The sequence below is a fragment of the Bombus affinis genome, chromosome 3 (genome assembly GCF_024516045.1).
Source record: "Bombus affinis isolate iyBomAffi1 chromosome 3, iyBomAffi1.2, whole genome shotgun sequence".
NCBI classification, from domain to species: domain Eukaryota; kingdom Metazoa; phylum Arthropoda; class Insecta; order Hymenoptera; family Apidae; genus Bombus; species Bombus affinis.
The window spans coordinates 14374409-14376137 of NC_066346.1; the positions used below are offsets into that span (position 1 = coordinate 14374409).

General features: G+C 34.8%; 1 protein-coding gene across 1 annotated transcript; it reads left to right on the forward strand.

The window, feature by feature from the left end:
• Positions 1–222: 222 nt before the first annotated feature.
• LOC126914805 (uncharacterized) lies at positions 223–1332 on the forward strand. Its single transcript, XM_050719229.1, has 2 exons — positions 223–471; positions 639–1332. Exon 2 carries the CDS (start codon positions 653–655, stop codon positions 1247–1249), a length of 597 nt encoding a protein of 198 aa, XP_050575186.1. The 5' UTR covers positions 223–471; positions 639–652; the 3' UTR covers positions 1250–1332.
• Positions 1333–1729: the final 397 nt, after the last annotated feature.

Below are 1729 nucleotides of genomic sequence, written 5' to 3' on the forward strand. Positions count from 1 at the left end.
ATGAAAAAAGGATCAAGAATTTGAAGAAATATTTGGGAAAAACAGCATCAGAATGGTACCAGACAAATCTGCTGAAGGATGAAGAATACAACTGGGAAAATTGGAAGGTGGCAGTTCAAAAAGCCTCTGGCAATAAAGGTTGGTCTGCAGTACGATACGCTTATAACTTTAAATACATTTCAGGTTCATTCACTGAATATGCCATAAAAAAGGAATGATTAATATTGGAAGTAAGGAGAAAGACTTCTGAAGAGACAGGGATAAATCTAATTGTTATTGGATTACCCATACACATTCAAGATAAAATCGATAAAGAAACAGTACAATCAACAAATGGCTTAATCGGATTCTTGGGGCAATATCAGACGAAGGGAAGAAAAACACAAGGGAGTAACGCAAGATTGGACAGAAAGCCAGAGCCACTGCCCAAGAAACAACCTTGTGTGATTTATGAAGCACTGAATTTCCCAGGTCGATTTCACCCAATAACAACTCACCAAAGAAATACATGCACATACTCATCGATCATTTTTCAAGGGCTGTTTTTATGTCCACATCGAAAACACAACACACAGAAGATATCATAAAACTTATAGACTCGACAGGAGAAACTGATTGCATAAAAATTATCCTTGCAGACCGATACCCAGTAATGACATCCAAAGAAATTCAAGAGTATACGAGGAAAAGGAACATTAAATTAATTTTCACCTCGACAGACTGCCCATCCTCCAATGGACTGAACAAAAGGGTAAATCAAACATTAGTAAACAGGATCAGATGTAATTCAGACAAAAATAAGAGAAACTGGACAAAAATCACAGAAGAAAGCGTAGAAGAAAACAATAACACCAGACACAGTGTAACGGGGTTTGCCCCAAATCATTTACTGAATGGAAAAATGATTGAAATCGTCCCTAAGGAAATAATGGAGAATAAGATAAACCTAAAAAGAGACAGAGAAGAAGCATTCAAAAACTCAACAAGAAATTTCGAAATTAACAAACAAAAATACGATAAAAAAAGAAGAGAACACGAATTTAAAATCGGTGATATGGTCTACACCCATAATGGAAAAAAAATGAATAGAAATAAGCTGGAAGAAATTAGGAAAGGACCTTTCATAATTCTAAGAAGGATTTCAAACTCCATATATGAAGTGGATAACGGTAATCGGGGATCTGAAGGGAATCTGTTCCACTCCCCATTCGAGGGGCGGTATAAACTCCCTAGAGTTCATGTAGGATAGGGATTCTTTTTGTTTTACGGGTAGCACGACAGGCTGTGTTTCACGGACAGACCTTCTTTTGTTTTATGGACGACCATTTTAAGAAGTAAATTTTTCGCGGACGGACAGAGAGTTACATTAGAGACAGACAAGGTTACAGAATAGTTATTTAAAATTTTAAAGACTGAAGAAGAAAGATCGGTAGCTCAGGACGTTGAAAATCGATTCTCGATTTTCAGGTAAACATTGTACTAAAGACTTTTTATTTCCCGTTTATATAATTATTATTTATTGTTATAGACGCATATTAATTGTTGTTTATTTTTGTATTTTATCATTTACTCCATAATAAAAACTCGATTTTCAGACTACAGAATAGATCCCTGAATTATCCCCGGATTACGATCTTATATATATGTACATATTTGTATATTTATATATATATACAAATATATATATATATGTCGGAGATGAAAGAATACTGGAACCTTCTCTTCGGAA